The sequence below is a fragment of the Peromyscus eremicus genome, chromosome 20 (genome assembly GCF_949786415.1).
Source record: "Peromyscus eremicus chromosome 20, PerEre_H2_v1, whole genome shotgun sequence".
Classification (NCBI taxonomy): domain Eukaryota; kingdom Metazoa; phylum Chordata; class Mammalia; order Rodentia; family Cricetidae; genus Peromyscus; species Peromyscus eremicus.
Genome location: NC_081436.1, coordinates 37,454,623 through 37,475,301, shown reverse-complemented (window position 1 = coordinate 37,475,301; position 20,679 = coordinate 37,454,623). Strand labels below are relative to the sequence as shown.

Below are 20,679 nucleotides of genomic sequence, written 5' to 3'. Positions count from 1 at the left end.
TTTGTTATTAAAAAGAAATCTGGTAAATGGAGAATGGTAACAGACCTTAGAGCAATTAACAAAGTAATTCAGCCAATGGGCTCTCTACAATTCGGAGTTCCAGTGCCTAATCTGTTACCTAAAGGATGGCCTCTTATAGTTATCGATTTAAAAGACTGTTTCTTTTCAATACCCTTACAAGAAAAAGACAGAGAAAGATTTGCCTTCACGGTTCCTACTTATAATAATTCTCAACTGGTTAAGCTTTTAGGCTGTTAGCAGCAGTTCAGCTGAGATCCATTCTGGATGAGGACTCAGAGGCTTCCAGTCTGACGAAACAGGATCAGCTGAGGAATTGGCAAGGTGAGGTGGCTGTGGCCTGTTCTGTCTGATCTTTCAAGTGTTCACCCTAATACCTGGCTCCGGATTTGTTTTTATTAATAAGACCTTTTAAGATTCATGCTACAATAAGCCACTAAGTATTCTGCAGACATGCTTTAATTGCCATTGTAGTGAACTGTATGAAAACTAATCCCTAATGGGAAAAAGCAGCTTGGGAGAAGCCCTTCCCTGAGAGACAAGCCAGTCCCAGCATGGACTACTTTTTCCTGAAAAAGAAAATGGAACTAAGCCGTAAACATTACCTATCCCAAAAGTTAAATTCTAAGTGTGCAGGAAAATCCACTGATTTTGATAATTATTTGTAACCGTTAGAAACAAACCCCTTAAGAGGAGTGTGTTAATGTATTTGTGACAATAACCTTTCCTTCTAAAGTACAGGGTAGGACTTACCAAGAGTTCGGAAGTTCCTAATTTGTCTAGTTCCAAAGACTGAATGCGAGAGATATGAACCCCCATTTCCCTGTGGATTCCGGAACATTCTATACAGGTCAAAATACCCAAGTTGGTTGAAAGCCATGTGGGTTCTGTGGAAAAGATTTAATAAAACAAGACACGTCATTCAGAGCGCTGGCTGTGGAGGAGACTCAGAGCATCAACCTTGGTAAGAATTAGCACAAGGGCAAGGTTAAATGTAGCAATTGGGAGCTTGTGTTTTAGTCCAGGGGCTCTCAGTATCCCTTCAATGTGTCATTAAAAATCAAAGTGAAGTCATTTATCCCTGTGAAAATTGGCTTCAATCCTCTCCCTAGAGAGCCTACAGAACATTCCCAGGCCTTACGCCAGAGTTCCCTTCTTGCCTCGGTCACTTATCCCAGGTGATGGAGTTGAAGGCCTGTTAAGCACTGAATGCTACAGCCAGAGTCTGACCCATGCATCATTCCAGTTCAATCCTCAGAAGCCCCAGGTCTGCACTCTGACCTTAAGCAAATCACTCTCTTCCCACATGGAGTCTCATCTATAAGAGGAAGACACTAGTACCTTACTGACACACACTCTGTGAGGACAGCATGCTAGGGAAACATAATCCCTAGCAAATCCTTATATACTGAGCCCCTTGCCAACGTCCTGGTTTCTGAGAACAGGAGCCCAAGGAGTAGGGACGCTTCCCTGGAACAGAGACCAGGAAAGGCTTCACAGGGGATGGGGACATCTGTCTCACATGCCAGGCGACTGCACACACACACAGGTTTATCAAGTGCATATAGCGGGAGGGTTTTCCTGATCCTAGCCTGTAGGTAAGACCCAGGACGACCATGCATTAACACTGCTCTGGCTGGAGTGGCAGACTTGGGACTTACAACGTGAACACCACATTCTCTTTTCATTCCTTTAGTGACCATGATGCACACGCACGGAGAGGAACACTGTGGCAGTGACCATCTTGGAGAACAGGTTGGGAATTCTCCCTGTAGGAAACCTGTGCTGTGTGTCTGGTTAAGTCGGCCTACGAACTGTAAGGAATTAGAGCAACTGCCCCATGAAGACTACACAGAAAGAGAGAGGATGCTGAACAAGCTAGTCTGTGCACAGGACACATACCTGATGAGCCACAGTCACAGCAGATGTCATTCCCGGGGAGCCGCTGTACATCCTCGATGATGGCTTTGGTCAGATCCTCCAGACTGTTCTCCCCTGTGCTCTGCTCACCACGGAAGGCCATGGTTAGGGCCTCTTCTTTGCTATTCGTCAGGACTGATATCCACCTGTGGTCAAGACACCAGAGAAAGGTAGTCTTCATAAGGGCATGGCCACCACTGTCTTCCTCCATTGGAAACCTACCTTCAATATACACTTTCAACCCACCTCCCCCTAAAAGAAGACAGCAGTAAAGCAAGGAGAAATGGAAAACTAAATTGGAAGAAAAGAGATGACTGGGATTGTTTGAGCACAGGTAAGGTCCTGTATTCAATCACAAAACCACAAAATTCAAACCACAAAAAAAATTAAACACGAGGGGCTGGAGAGATGGCTCAGAGGTTAAGAGCACTAGTTGTTCTTCCAGAGGTCCTGAGTTCAATTCCCAGCAACCACATGGTGGCTCATAACAATCTATAATACGATCTGATGCCCTTTTCTGGTGTGCAGGCAGAACACTGTATACATAATAAAAAATAGTTACATCTAAAAAAAATTAAACACATAAATTACAGAAATAAAACAGGATAATGGGAAGAAACACAGGACAAGTGAGAGAGATGGCTGGGACAGACGATGCAGAGAGATTGCTGGAGTGGATGACAGAAGGATACTGCACCTGAGGACCTGCGTGAATATGCAGGTGCTCTCGTTCTTCCGGGGGCAGAATGAAGGGGAGGGTTGACTGACAGGGATGATAAGGAACAGTGACAGGTGGGGAGTGTTCAAGAGAGGGATCTGCTCTCTGGCAGCCCAGGGCTGCAAGGACATTTCACGGTAAAAACGAAGGGGCACATTAACAGCTGCCATACAGTTTATGCTCACGGAAGGGGCATAGTAACTTGGAAGCACGACATATAATTTGAAGAATGCAGCTATGTGAGTTAAATCTAAAACACCCTCCAGAGGTTCACCTTTGAATGCTTGCTCTTAGATGGTGATGCTGTTCTGGGAGGTGGAGGAAGCTTTAGGACAGCAGATCTAGCTACCACAAGTGGGTCATTCAGGCCTTGAAGGCAATACCTGCTTTGGGTTTTGGGTGGAGTACTCTTTCTCTCTCTCCCGCCCTCCTGAGCTCGAAGATATAACCTGCTCCCTGTAGTGGGTAGCTGGTCCAGCTTTGACCTGGAAGTACCACCCCCTCTGAGGCTTTGGTAGCTGTCACGCCTACAAGGCGGAGCCGAGAGGACCCCTGAAGACCTGAGATCTGGATGTGCCAGCTCTCTTGGTTCCTGGATCCTGGACGCTGGAGGTAGACCAAGCAGAGTTCTCTAGAGAACACTGCTGGACTGCGTTACACCTTTCCCAGACCCTGTAACCTATCCCTTCACTTGTAAGTTACCCCACAAATTAAACCTCCCTTTTAACTACGTGCAGTGGCCTTAATATTTAAACCAACAGCTCCCACTACCACAGAGAGAGCTCTGACAGTCTTCATGCTTCTTCTGCTATGATGGACTCTTCCTCTGACCTGGGAAGCAAGGGAATTGCTTCTGTTGGGTATCTTTTTTTTTTTTTTTTTTTTTTTTGGTTTTTTGAGACAGGGTTTCTCTGTGTAGCTTTGCGCCTTTCCTGGAACTCACTTGGTAGCCCAGGCTGGCCTCGAACTCACAGAGATCTGCCTGGCTCTGCCTCCCGAGTGCTGGGATTAAAGGCGTGTGCCACCACCGCCCGGCTTTCTGTTGGGTATCTTGTCAGTGATGGGGAAAGCAACGTAACGCCACCAGACAGGACCAGTAGTAAGACACTACATACACTCAATAAACGCTGTTACCAAGCTATGTGTAAAACGTGAAAGTCCAATAAGCATAAGACGTGCATTTCCAAATGCTTTTTAATGACATATCTATTTATTTAGTGTTTTTTTTTCTTATGTGTGTGGAGGAAGTCAGAGGACAACTTGTGGTTGTCAGTTCTCTTCTTCCACCATGTGGGAACTCAGGCTGTCGGGCTTGGTGGCAGGTGCCTTTACTATCGAGCCACTGAGTTGGCTCCATCAAAAACAATTTTTGTGACACAGGAGAAATGTTCAGAATATGTCTTATGAAACAGAGGTGAAAAACTTTTTACATGACATATTATCAAATTTAAATATATGTATCAATTATGCATTTATGTTTTTTTAGAAAAAGTTAAAAAAATTTTAACCAAAATGTGCTTGTTTTTTGAGTGATTTTTCTTCTTTAGGGAAAAACTGATAGGAGGGGTACATGGTTATGTCCCCCTTCTGTAATTTTTCAGAGATAAAATAAACTTGTACTAGCTGGGGGTGATGGCGTACGCCTCAATTCCAGCACTTGGGAAGCAGAGGCAGACGGATCTCTGTGAGTTCGAGGCCAGCCTGGTTTATAGAGCAAGATCCGGAACAGCCAAAGCTATATAGGAAAATCTTGTCTTGAAATACCAAAAGAAAAAAAAAAGAAAAAGAAAAAAAAGGAAGAAAAAAAGCGCTTGTATTATTTTCATTAATGAGAAAAAAAGCCCCAAATTTACTCTTCAAAAAGAAAACAAATAAATAAAAATACGGTCCAATCATTGCTTTTTTACACTTAGAACACAGACAGCTAGGGTTTGCTCTTAATTAATAACACAGAGGTTCAAGCCTGAGCCCATCGTTAGGATGGAACACAGACTGACAGAATATGAAGCAGATGAAGAATGACCTACGAAACCTATGGAGTAAATGCAACAGCAAGAGATTGAAAAGCCAAACCAGACTGTTAGTGGTGTGTCCGCAAATCCCGCACTTGACTCTAGGTGGTGCTCACCTCCAGTCTGTGTTGAGACCTGTCCCCAGCATTTTATTTCTATGATGACACAGAATATAGAAGCAAGCCTGGGAATTACTTAGAATTTGTTCTATTAGTCTCAAGTTAGAAACTAGAGATTGCTTAAAAAAAAAAAAAAACTTTACAAAGTTTTATTTAAAATTTATTTTAAATTGTGTGTGTGTGTGTGTGTGTGTGTGTGTGTGTGTGTGTGTGTGTATGTGTGTATGTGTGTTTGCCCGAGGAGGTCGGAGGCATCAGATCCCCTGGATCTGGAGTTACAGGTGGTTTTGAGCCACACAATGTGCTGCGGATTACACTGTAGTCCTCTGGAAGAATAGTATGTGCTCTTATCCCCTGAGCCTCTTCACGATCCCAATTCAAGAACCCTGTTTCAGCAGGGTCAATGGCAGCCCTTCATTACGGACCCTTACTCGATTCTCACTTTGAAGACAGGCTTGGTTTGGTCTTGCTTTCCAATGGGGATCAGTATCTCTTAGGCACTTGATTTGCATAGTTATAAAAACAGAATCCTCCAAGAGCCTCTAACTTAGAAATTAAGATACCCCAAGGCCAGGAAGCCAGAGAATTTGTGACTTAAGTTGGACTGGGTCACAACAACATAATCTACACTTTCAGAGAACCCTCCATTATGCCATACATATCTCTTTACCATGGGCTCATGATTTAAAAAAAAAGTTTGTCATGATAATCACAAAATGTGCATTTAAGGACAATTAATTAATTTTCAAAAGAAATAACTCTTATCTGGTAGAACAGAATGGAACAGCTATATTTCAAAAGGGCCATGAATCTAGTGACCATGTGTGACAAGGTCTCCTGTGTTCCAGGCTGATCTCAAAGAAGCCAAGGATGCCTTTGAACTTTTGACCCTCCTGTTTCCAGCTCCCAAGGTGAGATTATAGGCATGCCCCAGCGGGTCTAGTTTATGCCATGCTGGGGTGGAACCCTGGGCTTTGTGAATGTTAGGCAAGCACTTTACCAACTAAGCTGCATCCCCAGCCCATGACAGATTTTTTGTTTAACTTTTAAACTCTTTTAAAGCTACCAACTAAGCTGCATCCCCAGCCCATGACAGATTTTTTTGTTTAACTTTTAAACTCTTTTAAAGCAGTGGTTCCCACCTTATGCTGTGACCCAGTTTCTCATATTGTGGTGACCCCAACCATAAAATTATTTTCGTTGTTACTTCTTAATTGTAATTTTGCTACTGCTATGAATTATAATGTAAATATCTGATACTCAGATATCTGATATGTGACCCCTGTGAAAGGGTCATTTGACCCCCTATAGCTTGAGAACTACCATTTAACCAGACAGACTGAAAAAAAAAAAGGATACAAGCTACAAAACTCAGTTTGAGTTTCTAAGATAAAAAACAAAACTGCCATGTGCCAGTAAGGTTGTATGTTTTATTTTCTCTTTCAAAGTTTTGTGAGATATGTAACCCCTACCTACCCAGCTGCCTCTGGATGAGAAACGGAGGCCAGATCACATGTCTGAAGAACCAAAGCCACTTAGACAGCAGAGCCTGGCCGAGAATCCAAGTGTCCAGACTTCAAATGTGCATCTGCTGCTACCTGCCCCTTCCTCAGTGAAGAGAAATCTTTCTCTAATTTCATTGGACAGTTTCACATGAGAAAGGAGGTCAGTGTTGCTATGTAAACCTAGAGGTCAATGAAGAGCAGAAATAAAGCCTATCTCCCCTACCAGAATCTCCAAGGAGATTCAAAGTATAAAATAGACAATAACATCAAGATAGACTAAAGGGCTGGGCAGTGGCAGCACATGCCTTCAATCCCAGCACTAGGGAGGCAGCGGTAGGCAGATCTCTGAGTTTGAAGTCAGCCTGGTCTACAGAGCGAGTTTCAGGACAGCCAGGGATACACAGAGAAACCCTGTCTCAAAACAAACAAACACACCAAGATAGACTGATGGGGGCCTTTTACTATGAGTACCACAGGCAGGAAACCAGCACCTAATCAGACCTGGAGCAAATGTCTGTGTGTTCTAAGACTAAGACATGGAAGGCTTGTGTTTGAGGCAAGAGAACAGGATAAAGGAGGTCCCTTATCTGCTTCACACAGATTTCTCATTTGTCTTCCACTTAGGGCTTTGAGGATCATGGAAGAAAGGAATCAGGAAAAAGGAAGCTTGCGATTGTCTGGTTAAAATGCTCATTTGCTGGGACTGTGAACACGGGCACTGAACCACTGTGTACTCGATTAACAAGCACAAGGTTGAGGATTAACAAGGCACAAGGTACAATGTGACATCTGAATCTGGAGTGGGATGGGGACAGCTTTCCTGGCATTTTCCATTCTCATTCCCAGTCACTCCAGTCAGCCAGCTCTATGCCACAATATCAGCGCTTCCCTCCACTGGGAAGGCAGAGAGCACTTTACTAGCTTCCTTGGCGCAGGCTGGGTTTACCTGTCTGTAGGAAGTCATCTCTGAGCAGTGCCCTAAGAATCCAAGGTGTGTACTGCAAGTCTGGGTGTCCCCCGTACACAGGCCTCTTCTTGGTCCCTGAGCTGAGAGCCAGCACCATGTTATGTGGCCTGTCTCATCCCTAAGGCAGGGCTCTGTGTGATTTACTATTGGACTCTCACTGCTTTCCATCATTCTTGGCAGCTAGCTGCCTTTACGAGCTCCTCTGTTCTTTCTCCCAACTCGACCTACTTCTGGTCCACTTCCTGTTCTCTTTCAGATTCCTTTATCATGGTCTGAGATTGGGAAGAGTCTAATACTCCAGAGAAAAAGGAGTGGGAGGAGGAGAGGAAGTGGAGGAAATGGATCTGAACATAATTCTGTGGCTCCACTGAGTTAAGGAAGGAAAGTAATGGTGACTAGGTCACTGATGGGACAATGAGTTTTGGTAGTTCAGAAACTCGGTCCAAACTACTTGTGAGAAATAAAGTTTTAAACACCTTGAAAATGGTCTAACTGACTGCTTTCACACCAAGGGGAACGGCTGAGAATGCGGCAAACTGCCATTTGAGCTCCCGGCAGGCTACCAGAGGGAAAAAGGAATGAAACTGACTCGGATGTAGCCCGGTGGCATGTGACAGCCAACTCTTCCCACTGCACCAGGTTCCCTTCCACTGTGCCATGCTTGCCCAGCAAGAGGACACCGCCAGTGTCTTCCAATAGTGCCAGCCTCTTCTGCTTCTCTCGCAGGAATAGCTAAGCATCCAGGTAGTACCCAAGAACATCTCAAATGGCTCCCACTTGTGACCAAACACCAAGCAAGACACCTAACGCAGGTAGCACAGTTATAGGATGAGCAAGGCTCAATGTTTCTTCTCAAGAAGCCCAGAGCCATGTGAAGAAGCTACGGGCAGAGAGAAAGGAGCAAAAATCCTAATGATACCCAGGCTGGGGGTGACTATACCAGGTGGGCAAGACAGATAGAGAGAAGAGCAAGTATGAAGGTTGAGGGGCAGGAGAGAAGCGTGACAAGTCACCAGGGTAATGAATGCTTGAACTTCAAACCAATGCACTATCATTTTCAAAGTACTTACGCTACATAATCCTGCTCATCTTCTGCCTGAAAGTGGTATGTTCTATTATCTAAAATACAAAAATGCAAAAACACAAACTAAGAACTGAGTATTATTTTTAATACCATTATGTATTAGCAACTTAACAATTCACTTTACTAACAGTATTTTCCTTAAGTACAAAGGACTAAAATAAGTGATCACAAATACCAAGCAAACAATAGGCATTTTTTTTTTTTTAAAGATCATCTTCCTCTGTAGAGCACAGGCTGGTCTTGACTTTGCTCTGTTGACTTAGTCTCACTGGTGCTGAGACTGCAGGCATGAATGATAAGCACACTTGGCTGAGATGCCTCTTTGAAAGACAAATTGAGAAGGGGACAAGTTCTATCTGACCCAGAGCAGTTTCAGTGGCAAACTGGTACAAGTCCGTACTTCTGTCCAGAAAGGATTCCCCATTCCCCCTGACATTCCAACTGCAGCAGGGAAGCTGTACTCTTGGCCCTGAATGGGATGCTCTCCAGCCGAATCAGGATCCAGGGAGACTGGTTTAACCTCTGCCTTCCAAGAAGGCCTGACAGATCCAGTGGATAGGGAAGTTCATTTTAAAAAGTCAGGATTGTTCTAGTGCTTCAACATACTTAACTTCAGCAACACAGACCACTTCCTTATGTGACTGCTCCAGGCAGGCACTCCTACTCGGCACCCTTAGAGAGCAAGGTGCACTTCTGAGTGCCTTCCTTACTGCTGGGTGATCTGGCCCAACTCACCCAGCTTTTATCTTCTATAAAATGGGAAACCGATGACCTTTTGTGAGAATTAGCAATATTACACAAAATGACATGTGATAGATTTAGACACTCAATAACTGATGCCCATTAACAACCAAGCAATCATGGAAATCATAGGGAATCGGAATTGCTCAGAGGCGCTGCAGGAGACTTGGCCTCCCCCGAAGAGCCTCACAAATGAGTCAATCATAGGAGCTTGCCAGAGAACGTCAAGGGCAGGACAATGTGTCTGTGTAGGTCATCTGGCTCCTAGTCTGCCATGTTAGGCTTTAAGTTGGTGTTGCAGTGTTTCAGGAGAGTACAGAGTGGCTCTGGTCTATCCTATTTATCTGTCTGGTTTTGAGGTGCTGGGAATGGGACTGAGCATGTGCCGGACAAGTGCTCCCCCCCTTAGCTCTATATCCCCAGCTGAGTCTTACTGTTCTGTAGAGTGGTAGAGAAGGAGTCCCCTCAGCTGCACAGTGGGTCTGTAAGTGCAGGCTAGCAAACCAGTACCTCAGGCCAACCCCTGAACACAGGGAACATAGGATACAGGCAGAGAGCGGGTAGCTGGTCTTGCTCCCTCATCCAGGAGAAAAGCAAAGTGCCATGCAGTGACGAAGTAAGGAGTGTGGTGACAATTCAATGAGTTTCCAAGTCACTGTTTGGAAGCAAAGGAGCTGATTTTTCCTTGAAGAGCCCGATTTTTCAAGGATGTAATGGACAAATCAGACATGTTGCGACGGTGGTGTGCCTGCATTCCTGCATCTACACCAGTGCTTCTTAACCAACAGGTGCAAGCTGGAATCTCCTACAACTTCAGTGTCTACGCTTCACACCAACACTGGTATCTTTGCAGCTCAATGAGTGACATGGTGATATAATTAGAGACCTTGTCTGAGGGAACATTAGAAACAGTTCAATGCATAAGCCTAGAGTCTTACTCTTTTTTTTCCGAGACAGGGTCTCACTATGTAGCCCTGGCTGGCCTGGACCTGACAGGTAGAAAACGGGCTGGCCTCCAGTTCATGAACTCTACCTCCCCCTGCCTAAAGTATGCACCACCACACCTAGCCATCCACTGACATTCTAAACACGATCACACAGGCCCCAGCGAGGCTTTCACGGTGCAAACTAAGAGACCTGAGGTGGTGCTAACCTATAGATTCAGAGGTTTGAGAAGCTGAGGCAGGATTGCTTGAATTCAAGGTTAGCTTAGGAGACAAAGTAAGATTCTCCCTCAAACAAGGAAGTGAGCCAACAAAAGGGTTCCTTCCATGGGTCTCCCTAAACCAGCTGGGGGTTAACTCTAAGGAAGCCCATTTTGAGAAATTTTGATGCTTAAATACCCAGACCTATAGCTGCCAGAGCCACAGTAACCAAACAGGATTTAAAAACGGGACTCACGTGATATCAGGTCAAAAGACTTCTTGTCCTCTGCATTTGGTTTCACCTGGCAGGTGAGAAGGTTTAACTTCGCCGGCTGCCTGTTAGACTGTAAAAGGGAAAACAGAGGTCACACATGCAGCACTCCCTCTCAGTCCTCAGTGCAGCACGTGTTCAGAATGCCTGCTCGGCGACAGGAGGACACGATTTTAGCAAGGAAGAAAACAGACATCCGAGGTCACCACAATGAAACACCAGACCTTTAAGTTTCTGCCCTCACATACGAGCTGGCAGGCAGTCTTTACAGACTCCGTTAGAATTCTGACCTCACGAAGGAGGGAAAAGCAAATTAATTGCCCTACTCGATGTCTCTTAACCATAGACAAGCTTTCTGGAGGTTAACCAGAATGGAATCAAGAAGAGTATCCCCCACTTCTAGTGAAGACTGGGCAGAACCCACGAAAACACAGTTTTCTAGAACTTGGACAACCTCAGGCATATAGATGTATCTAAACCCATGTCTTACGGTGAACAATCACTGACCTGCATTTCATTCATTAATACATGATGACCCCTGCAATCAGTTACCCCAACACTGACATCCCAGGCATTTGTGAATACTGGTTGCAATACAAAAATTGCAAAATATCTGAAACACAAGGGTCATTACCACCTGCCAAACACTGTGTAATGGGCCCTAATATCTGAAGAGAGCAAAAACATGGTAAAGATTTAGAATACTTATTAGTAAATTCGCAGTCCACATTTAAAATAGACCCTCTAAGTAGCTAGAAAGTAACTTATGGGGTGCGTATACAATCTTTCTGGCCCCCTGCCTGCACTTGCCTAGGCCCCCTGCTTCCTGCAGATACAACTAAAGAAAGAATTGTCAAGAGTGTTAAAAATGTACTTCAGCATGAGAAATCTGTGGAACTTTCTGGTCAGACCTGCATGCCTACTTCATGACAGTCATATCTTCGAAAACACCCCAACTATTGCTCAGGAATTTCATTTTTTAAAAGGATCAGAGGCGGCAGAGAGGTCACACTGAAAACCACTCAAGAGATCTAAGCAACAGGGATGATGTTGAGCAAGAAGTTTCAACACACACTGCATCATCTTCCCTAAGCAACGGGCCCTAGAAAACAAGTTGCTCATTATCTCCCTGTGAGCCTCCCGAAGGGGAGGCAGGAGGCGTACCCCTGTGAGTGCTTCTTAGACAGACCTGAGTTTTGGTTTGCTAACTGCCTACAAACTGGGCCTCATCTGCTGTTAGTCCTACATCTCATCTTTCTGGATGTGGACAATGTTACCTATTTCCTGTATGAATGACTGGGACACAGGACAACCTGGGAAGGCAAATGGTGAGCCTCAGGATATTATGTTCTGCTTGGAATCTGAGTTTAAGGAGGGCTGGAGAAAAGCTTAGGGGAAATCAAGGAATGATTAAAGGGATGGGAAATGGAAACTCTGAAGATGGGATAAAGGCATCAGTCACAGTCCAGAAGAAGAAGGATGGGGGTGACCTTACCTCTGTCTGTGAGCACATAAAGGTTGTCATTGGGAAGGCTGGCCAGCTGTTTTCCATTTGTATAAATGAAAAGAAATGCACTCAAACCATAGAAGATTTGGGCCAGACATAAGGAAGAACTTCCCAAGCTTAAATTGATTAGGTATAATAAAAGGTTTCAGGCTTCCTTTAAAAAAAATCTTTTAAACCAATGTTTAGGATTCTTAAGTAGAGAAATCTGTTTTTTAAAGTTTAAGATGCATTATACAGTATTCATATTGCATGTGGCAGAAAGCTAACGCAGTAATTTCTTCTTTCCAAATCTAGTATTTCTAGGTGCTTTTTAACATCATATACACCCAGCAATAGACAAAAATCTTAAAGAACCAGCAAGTTCAGTATCAGCAGCACACGGGCAGGTCAAACACAAGACACACTTCTCACTGCTAAGCACTCACGAGTTCAGAGTATCTGCTGGACAGCTTCTGATTACAGGCTTCACACGGTTTACTCCATGACTGGCCCACAACTCCATTAGCAGTGACACTTGGGTGTTTACCCCACACAACTGTCAAGTCTTTCTTGCCACATCAACACGCACCTCAAGTGACAGGGGTACATCTTGCCAATACCTCACATACATTACCTCAGGCTGAGCTGCAGTAAGGTGTAACAAAGCAGCTGATACACCCAATGTTGAGTGGAGAAACATCAGAAAAGGCCTTGGGAGTCAGTGGGGAATGTTCTACGCAAGTCCAAAGAGCATATAGCAGAAGCACAGAAATCGCTACAGTAATCATGGTAATTCCAGATGCTTGTATAACTTAGAAAATTCCAAAAACACATTCTTGACATTTAGGCTAAATTATAGGTATAGTGATGAAAGAAGACATAATCTGTCCAGAGATTAAAATCAGAGCAAAACTAAACAACTTGGCCTGGCTGCATCGTGGTGGGACAATTCAGGAAGTCCTCCCACTCCTCCAGGTCTTACTTTCCGGTGTCTAGAGGTCTTGGTTCTGAACCGACCTTCTCCTCACACATGCTGCTCTCTGGCTCTCATCACTCTATTTGTCGCTTGTCTTTCTTTCTATGAATGGCTGGCTATTTGCTCACCAGAGTATGCCATGTATACAGCAAGCACTCAAATATCAATCAAATGACTACATTCCAGGAACCTCACATGTACCTCTTGTACGCCCTAAGAAATGCTTTTGGTTTCTTTTACTAGATGAAGTGAGAGAGGAAGAGAGATATTAACTACCATTCCTAAGATGCTCTTCCTCTACTCCATTGTGCAGGCCAGTGTGGAAAGTCAGAAACGATGGCAGACCTTGGGGAACAGCTGGATATCTGATTCTCATCCACGTTCTTAATTCATATTGATGAAAAGAGACACTTTAGGACTGAAATAGTTTCTCACTCAGTTGATAGTTACTCCAGCCTCTTCCATGTCTTTAAGTACATGTGCAAAGCGCTGCGGTCCACCAGCTCTAGGAGCTGACTACAACAAGAGCATACCTGCTGCTCAGGGGTGCTGGGTCTGAGTCTTGGGGTGTGCAACAAGTACTAAGATTAAGTGAGAGGCACCTTGCAGTGAGGATCCAGGTAATGCTGAGTGTGTACAAGCCAGATGAGTTGGGGAGGGTGAAGAGCAGCAGGTACAAAGGCCTGGGGCATAAAGGGGGACAGGTGACATGAGGTTATGCTGAGCAGAAAAGCAGAAAGGACTGGTCTGGGACTTTAAGGGATCTACACCCTGGGAGTTCCAGCATGCTACTGAAGGAAGATATTCAGAGCAGTGGCCATGCAGAGCTGCACTCAAGTGGATGGCGGAGGCTGAGGGTAACTCAGATGAGCAGGGATAAGCATCGAGTAAAGGGCATGGCAGAGGCCAGGGACGCCGGATACAGTTAACAGAGACTTCAAGTGCGTGACTCAAAAATCAGCTTTCCATCTAGGCCCTGGATGATGAGTGGGGGCAAGACTTGGTGCTCCTGAGGGTTCTCTTAAGCAGGAAGGACCTCACTCAAGAGCTCCTGCCAAATGCAGCTGCCATACCGGTCAGGACTGAAGACTTTACCGCTTGGTGTTCCCACACAGTGCTCCCACACTCCCAGGCTTAGTCTTTTACACATTTTTACCTTTTGTTAAAGTCATACAAAGTCACTGAAGAAAAGCTAGGAGACACTGCAAAGGGACTGGACCTCGTTATTATAGCCACTGCTATCACTCTGATTTTTAATAAGATTTCTCCGAAGAGCCTGCTTATTACATTGGTTCAACCCGTATATATTGTTTTGAAAACTGCTTTTTATTTTTTCAATTGACAGTATACTCATCTAAGGCAAACACATTCAGGTTTCTGATATGAGAAATGTTTCAACTGGGGAGCCCCTGGGTACGTGCGAAGAAACAGGGGGAGGGGGTTGTCTCTGCCTGACATGCCATTCAGCTAGATCAAAGTGGACATGTGTGCAGAACAGCATGATCAACTCCATCAGGCTTTGCCTCCGGAAAACAAGCAAGCCCCACTCACTGTCTGGAGGCAGCCCCGTGTGCACCATGGTGCTGTTTGGGATGGAGCTACAGAGTTACCGGCATGGGCCTACTTCTCTGTCAGCAGAATACAGCTGTGGAGATTGCTGTTCAGAAATGAAATTACATCCCCAATCATCCTGCTGGACCAACCGCTCTGCATCACAGACAAGAGGAGAACATAATTAATTGCTTTGGAAATGAGCCGGACCCCACCAGGCTGAGGTAAAAATAAAATAAATCTCTTTGTGCTTCCTAAGGCAGTGCTTGGAAACAGCCGCGCGGACTGTTGATCACTTGGGAATTTTCATTCAGTGTTAGATGCCTACTGTCTCCAGGGGAACATAAGTACTTGACATGCGCTCAGTAACGGCGATAAACCCCTGGCCAGAAATCAGGTCCACGCCAAACCCCTGCCATTGAGAGAGAACACGACCAGCATAATTTCGGCAGATGAAAACTACTGGCTTTTGAAAGGGGTTTTGGTTTTGGGGCAAGATAAAACTTTTCTTTATGATCTCTCAAATTGCAGGCGTTTGCTCATTTAGTTCTTGCAGTAACTCCATGAGTTAGGCATGCAGGAGAAAATGCAGGCATGACCTGGTGGTCAGCCTACTCGGCACACCATGCATCTAAAGTAAGAAGCATGGCACACCATGTTCCTGAGCATTCCCAGAAGTCAGAACGCTGACTTCTGAAGCATTGTGAGTAGCCATTGACTGGCCCATGTATGAGTCTGCTCTCTCCATGTCTCCTTTTATGTGCTTCTTCTGCATAGAGACCTTGGTGGGATGAGCGCTCACTGTCCAATCCGAGGCCACGTGCTAACCAATCAGTTGACAGGCTTCCACGACGTAAGTGACAGCTCACAGGCAATAAAGCAGACGCTGTTCTCTGAAACTGTCTCCTGAGGGGTTCTTCTCCATGCCTTTTACTGACAGACCCATAGGCAGTGTGATTTTGTTGGGAGATACCCCAGTACGTCAGCACAGGTTCTTCCTGTTCCTAAACCCAGTTCACAGGTAAGCAAATCAGGGGTCAGGAAGATGAGGCACACTGACCTCGCTTTTACGGAAAGACACAAAGCAGAGCGCAGACCCCGTCTTCTCCCACTTACTACACTGCTTCCCGGTCAAGGTCAGCCTCGGAAAGCTTGCCAACCGTCCTTAGTGCTTCTCCTTTTCTGGTTCTTTCTGTCCTTCAAGACCCAGCTCTTTCATTTCCCCTTCACATCACACAGTCCGTCTGCTGAGAAATGCCACCTTTCTTAACATGTTTCGGATCCTGAATTTGTCACTGTGGTCACAACCAAGCCCCATCCCTTCAGTGGTTCTTCCCACACCAGGGAGAAAAACTGGCTAACACTTCCTCACTCTGCATTGCCGACTCTGGAGGTCCTAACATTCCCAGCTACGGTAACCACTGGGCTAATTTCCACCGGGCAGGGGGATACATTAAGAAGAAATACTTAAAGGAGACATTTTCTGTCTTCCTTTTCTTCTTCTTCTTCTTAAGATTTTTTGAGACAGGTTTTCTCTGTGTAGTCCTGACTGTCCTGGAACTCACTCTGTAGTCAAGGCTGGCCTCAAACTCAGAGATCACCTGCCTCTGCTTCCCAAGTACTGGGATTAAAGGTGTGTGCCATCACAACTGTTTAGTAAGAAAAAATTTTAAATTAACATTTCCTATGTAACTACAGTAGCCATTTCAATCCATGTCTTCTTGCCCATCAATTTATAAAACCCCACACCTTCCACTCATAGTATTTGTATGAAATGTATTAATTTGATGATGAAATATTTGGCTATGATTATTATTATTATTACTTTTAAAGGAGACTCTCACTACATTATATCCACAGAGTGGGCAGGGAGTGGCTGAGTCCAGGATGTCTGGCGGGTTCCTGCTACCCTCACACACCAAGGCAGACGCAGGCTGCAGAGTAAGGATATCATCATGGCAAGAGTGTGGTGTCCTGTGCCAGCAGAGTTTTACATAAATGTATTAATTGAACTCTTAACAAGCACTCAACATGTCCTAGTTTGTTCCCTGGGGCTGTGATAAACACCCTCCCTAAAAACATTTGAAGAGGAACATGTTTGTTTAGCTTACACTTCCTGATCACAGCTCATCACTAGGGAGGTCAGGGCAGGAACTCAAGCAGGAGCAGAGGCAGGAACCACAGAGAAATGCCGCTTACTGGCTTTTCATGACTTGTTCAGCTTGCCTTCTTATAAAACTCAGGCCACCTGCCCAGGGGTGGCACTGCCCAAAGTGGTCTCAGCCTTCCCACACCAATCATTAACCAAGAAACCGTCCCAAAGACATGCCCACAGGCCAATCAGATGGAGCCAGTTCCTCAACTGAAGTTCTCTCTTCTCAAGTGACTAGACTGTGTCAAGTGGACAAAAATGAACCAGCACGCTATGTGGGCCACACCACTGTTGCCTGCTCGGCTGATGAGGAAACTGAGGCACAAAAGTCAATGTATTTTGCTGTAAGGTCACAGCTAGAGACGGCCAGACATTGGCTGAAAACTGATTTAGACACCAGCTGCTCCACAACTTCAAAGTTGTAAACCCTGGACTTTCCGTCTCTTTGGGCTCATGAATCTCGTCTACTATAACAAGTGGGCTTCACGTGACAAGGTTAACTCTCCTCGATTTCCCTAGACCACTAGAAACACACAGTGATGTGTTCCTATCCAACCTCCAAGTCACAGTATAAAAATCACAAGGCCACAAGCTGGGGGGGCCTGGCGGGGTTTTGATCTGCACCCCTTTTACATGTTAATCCTTCTGTTTCAGCCCCACTCCCACTTTATGAAATGAGTCCCTTGTAGTATTCTCTTCCAATCTCTGTTGAACAGGAAAGCAGGAGAGTAATCTGGAAGGTTCTCAAATCCAAGGCAGTACTAACACTGTGGCAACCTTGCTATTCCATAGGATTTGTCAAAAGAAGATTATCAAAGTCAAGACTGCCACGCTTGCTGTTCTCTGAAAACCGATGGACAGAGGCTACAAAACACCGGGCTGCAATGGAGCCACATGCTGGGAGCCACACGTCGAGACTCATGCAGCCCGGGACATTTTGAGTGATGCAGAAATGAACTCATACACGTGCTCATACGGTGCAAGGTGTGCAGTCTGATGGACAAGCCCTCCTGAGACACAGGGAGGCCCCCAGACCTGGACTGAGTCTATGCCCAGACGTGTATGAACAGAAGCAGGAGCAAGATTCTCAGCCCCCATGAGCTCATTTTCTCAAAACTGAAAGGGAAAGTAATGTCCTCTTGACTGTGATAATGGACTCAGGCAATGTGTGACAGGAGTCTACTGCTCCACTTACAACTGGAAGGCAGCACAGATTCTTGAATCCAACTTCTTGGGTTCAAATCCAGCCCTTACTGATTATGTGGCTTCCAGACATCTTCCCTTTAAAATGGGGAAAATACGTACTTGAAGGTGTTACGAAAGGTAACAGGAAAGAGTTATGTGAAGTGTCCAGCATGTAAAAGCTCGTTTCAGTCCATGCTGTTGCTATAATAAGGTACCTGAGGGCAGGTCCCTTACACAGGAAAGATTATCTAGTCAACACTTCTGGAGGCCGAAAGTCGAAAGGTGCAGGTCTCTGGCTGCTCACGTCATGGCAGATGACGTCACGTCAGGGTATGCATAAGAGGGACAGGACACAGGGTGAGATAAAAGGTCAGAGGGCAGCTCAGGGATCAGGTTTCCTCTTCCTAACAACTCCCTCTTGCAGGAACCAGCTTGCGGTTCTACGAAAACTACATTAATACACAACATGAGCAAACTTGCACAAGGACCCACCACCCCAACACCGCCACACTGGGAAATAAAACTTCCCCAAATGATTCAAATCATATCGAAACCTCGGCAGTGCTCAAAAAAGGTCAGCCATGATTTTCACGATGACTGGTGATTTCCCACATAGCTACTGTGGTAAGGTCTTTTGTGTTAAATAAATTAAACTGATGCTGCTAATATGTAACCTTGAGATTCGAATAGTAAAGGGAAAGAACTTTCATCGGGATTCAAAACAGTCAAGATCTCTGCTGGATGTATTAAGAAAGATCCCGTAGAGGGTCAGCAGAAAGATCTCTAAGCCTGCTCTTACAGAGCTTGAACTCCAGAAGCCCTCCGATAAACGTGCCATGTGGAGAGGCCTACGCAAAGGTACTTCATGCTAACCCTGACCCCACAGACAGTGCTGCTTATTCCAGTATCTAAGGGATGCTATCAGTGTGTTACTCCTCCGTACAGCTGTGAAGAAGGTCCGACACCACTGCCCCCAGACGCACAGGTTCATCTTGAATCGGATCAGACAAAGCAGTTCTGCTCTTTTGTCTAAAGGAAAAAGGGAGGGGCTGGAGAGATGGCTTAGCAGTTAAGAGTACTTGTTGCTCATGCAGAGGACCTCGATTCGGTTGCCAGATCACAACCACCCGTGACTCCAGGTCAAGGAGATCCAAAATCCACTTCTGATCTCTGTGGGTACGAGGCATATGCGCACATACACACATGGAGGTAAACACTCCTAAACACAAAATAAATAAATCTCAAAAAGAGAGAGAAAGCAGAGGGGAGGTACAAGTGCGGCATGGTGAAGGGCACTGCTGTGTGCCGGAGGAGAGCCAGAACAAAGGATTCAAGTGGACAAGAAAGCCATACAAATGGGAAATTAAAGTGCTATAGGTTCAAAAAGAGCAGCGGGTAGTTACTTTGACGGCTGCCTCTTTTTGTCATCCGGGAGCTGTAAGTGGTGACAGTGCTCCAAGAATCCTCCTTAAGCCTGCGAACTAGCCATAGCAGCTCTGGAAGCTCCTTTACAGGGTGTCTAGGCTGGGGATTTTGGAGTAAGCTTCCCACTCTGTGGAAATGGCTGTTCACTTGGCTGTAGCATGATGTGCTCAGCTCTGACTTGGTGAGGTAACTGCCCCTTCATTTTCTATCACAGCATCCTGCTGGCTTCTACAGCACTTGTCCTCGGTTTACTCTTAGCTCTGGGAGAACAGGGACCCTTTTAATCACTGCACTACAAGTAGAGCAATGCTGTAGTGCAATGATTAAAATGATTAAAACGAGCCAATGCCTGGCTCAGAAAAAAAATCGACAGAACACTTTAATGAGGAAATTATGCACCTGAAAAACTAAAAAGGCTCCAAAAAATAAAAAAATAAATCAACTCCTCCAAATTTTATAGCTTGTTCAGGGTTTAGCCTGAGTCCAACAGGTACCAGCCAAGTTTGTCTCCCTAGAATTTATGGTGCTGCTTTCTAATTTGTGGGGAAGAAAGGAAATCAATTCTCTTCTCCCAAGGACAACGGGGACAATGGAAGCAGAGGAGAGTCCAGAACAGGCTGAAAAAGTCCACAAAGGCCCGTCACAGAAACAAGTTCTTAAGTCCACCGCACTGAAGGCGTCAATCCTCCTGTAGGCCTTTCTGTGCTTCCTCCGTGTACTGTCAGTGCATGCGGTAGAGCCCTGGCTAGGGAACGTTGTCTTTAGAGTTCTGGACAGGCAGGAAAGACAGCCCTCTGTGGGAACTGTCTACCGATGCACGAAGTCCAAGGACAGGAGAGAGACACCCAATTCTTGCTTCAGTGAAGTGCCCCGAGGGGACAGAACTACTGCCAAACCCCAGCAGCAGGCAGAAATTTAACTTCTGTGGGTAAAAAGCTATGCCTCAAACTGACTTTGCAAAAGTATGCCTAGGAGGCAAGGGAGCAGCAGCACGGGATTCCTGTAAACTACAGTTTAACACCACGGAGGCAGCACGACGGGAGATCAAAGAGCGTGTCGCCAGCAGCTGACATTTACTGAGCACTAACCCTGCCCCACAACCCGTCCTGATTACTCAGAATCAATGAACTCCTTTAATCTTTACAACCACCCACGAACCAGGCACGCACCATGAATGGCTCCGCTCTATACAAAACAACTGTCACGAGAGATGCAATGTCAGAGAGGGGACTCATCCACAAGGTCCAGCTCCGTGGTTGGAGATGGTGGAGTCCCAACTCAGATCATCCACCGAGATGACAGTACCCACCACATTTAAGGCATGGTCACTGTCATCCAGGCTCAGTCAACTGCCCAGCCCTGCCAGGACATGTGACAGGTCAGGGTGGGGGGAAGAAGCACAAA

The 20,679-nt window shown here is 45.5% G+C and overlaps 1 protein-coding gene across 5 annotated transcripts in view; it reads right to left on the bottom strand.

Annotated features, from left to right (window-relative positions):
- The window catches only part of Asap1 (ArfGAP with SH3 domain, ankyrin repeat and PH domain 1), a 279,840-nt gene that overhangs the window by 45,234 nt on the left and 213,927 nt on the right, over positions 1-20,679 (bottom strand). For all 5 annotated transcript variants that reach the window (XM_059247916.1, XM_059247917.1, XM_059247920.1 and 2 more), the window contains 4 exons: positions 10,486-10,573; positions 8,330-8,378; positions 1,921-2,084; positions 772-905 (listed from right to left, as the gene is read on the bottom strand). In XM_059247916.1, coding sequence (XP_059103899.1) covers positions 772-905; positions 1,921-2,084; positions 8,330-8,378; positions 10,486-10,573 — 435 coding nt within the window. The remainder of the gene's footprint in view (positions 1-771; positions 906-1,920; positions 2,085-8,329; positions 8,379-10,485; positions 10,574-20,679) is intronic.